At 35.1% G+C, this 1,765-nt stretch overlaps 1 protein-coding gene across 1 annotated transcript in view; it reads right to left on the bottom strand.

Moving 5' to 3' along the window:
* Positions 1 to 1,257: 1,257 nt before the first annotated feature.
* Positions 1,258 to 1,765, bottom strand: part of LOC103481325 (receptor-type tyrosine-protein phosphatase eta-like) — a gene marked incomplete at its 5' end in the record, with an annotated part of 4,601 nt that continues 4,093 nt past the window's right edge. Inside the window, one exon of the mRNA XM_017310686.1 lies at positions 1,258 to 1,386. Coding sequence (XP_017166175.1) covers positions 1,258 to 1,386 — 129 coding nt within the window. The remainder of the gene's footprint in view (positions 1,387 to 1,765) is intronic.

The following is a 1,765-nucleotide window of genomic DNA, read 5'->3' on the forward strand; positions in this document are numbered from 1 at the left end:
TTGTTGTCCGACCGGAACCAGAACATTAACTTAATCCTCATTATCGTCCGCCATGGTTGTTGTCTTTCTTCCCTCTTGCGGATATCAGGACGCAGAATAGTGACGTGTGTCGAGTATCAGTGACGTTCTGGGTGATGAACGCCATAGACCTGGCTGTACAGACTTGGGTCATATTTGAAAATATCGGATACGTATCGGATATCCAAGTGGCCTGGGTCACTTTCAGGAAGAAAAATTAAAATTAAAATCTGATCTGTGTTGTTCAGACGGTCTTAAGAATTTCAGATACAGGTCGCATTAAGGCAAAAAAAAAAAAAAATAAATAAAAAATCGGTATTAGGCCACTTTAGGCTGCAGTTTGTGAACGCAGCCTAATTGTGACGAATACAGCTTGTAAATATAACATTTACTGTTATACATCCATCAACCACTAGGGGCCGCTCCTGCTCTTCCTCCACAGCTGAAATCACTTCTTCCTCGCTAGTGGCATAAACCCCACTAACACCCAACGCTGCCCCACTTCCCCGCTGAGCCTCTGTGATGTTTTCAATCTGTGGTTTTGATTTCCTGTACAATCTAATCCTGTACTGAGAGTAAGCCTGTGGTTAGAGTTTCGCTTTGATGTTGATTTGCTTATTTGTATTAGCTTGGTTCTGACTTTCTTCCTAAATTGGCTTCGTAATTATTAAACTTGGGAGGAAGGAAATGTACAATTTCACAAGATATTTTATACAGAACAGAAACATTTATTAAACATTCAGTACAAAAYAATCACTAGAGGTGTGCAATGCTCCATATTTTGGTATCGATCTGATAGCAAGTGAACCAGTATCGCCAATACCGATATTTTTTATTATTTGAGTTTGTTATAATAAACTTCTGACCTGTATTTTTTTTCTTTGAATAATGTTGTTAAAAGCTAAGACAGAATTTGGAAAAAGTTGATAGGTGTCTACAAAATATCTTAACATCAACACAATAACCAGAAAAAAACTAATTTGTGTTTTTTTTTTCCCCCTAAATAAAGTGCAAAAAAACATTTCAGAGCAAATTAACATTAATCTTTTAAGGTAGAGATGAAAAAAAAATACAAAAATAAAATAAATTTCAACAGAAAATCTGAAACCAAAGTATTAATATTAATATCTATCCGATACCAATACCGATACCGACTTGGTATCGATATTAGCATTTATATCAATCCGTTGGTTATATAACATTATCTACTGCTATTCCAGGAATGAAACTAGTTTTGTGTTAAATAATTTCCTGAAGCTGGATGGTGTTTGCGTACAACGTGTCGTCGTTCTCATAAACGTGTTCATCCTGGGTCGCACACGGCTGCAGGCTGTCCATGATGCACTGGTGCAGGAAAACGTACTGCGACTGGGAAGGAAATGAACAAAATGTCTCATTATATAAACACATCCTCTTGCAATGTGTCAATTTGAACATTGATTGGCAATTGATTATAAACAGAACAGCTGAAAATTACTCTAAAGCAAACTGACCTTTGAAATTTAGAGGTAAATAATGAAAGTAAAAAKCTTTAAGGTTGTACTGTTTTCTTGTTATTCTTAAAAAGTTTAAATTGTTGATTAAAAAACTATTTTTTCATCAAATTAAAAAATGTTATTAAAAATGTGATTTGTCTTGTTCTGAACATGTCAGAACAAGACATAGTTCTGTATTTCCTCTATAATGATGTGACACATTCAGTCATGAAAATAAACAAAATTCAACTCAGTAGCAGCAGCTGGATCAC

Source organism: Poecilia reticulata, linkage group LG19 (assembly GCF_000633615.1).
Source record: "Poecilia reticulata strain Guanapo linkage group LG19, Guppy_female_1.0+MT, whole genome shotgun sequence".
NCBI lineage: Eukaryota > Metazoa > Chordata > Actinopteri > Cyprinodontiformes > Poeciliidae > Poecilia > Poecilia reticulata.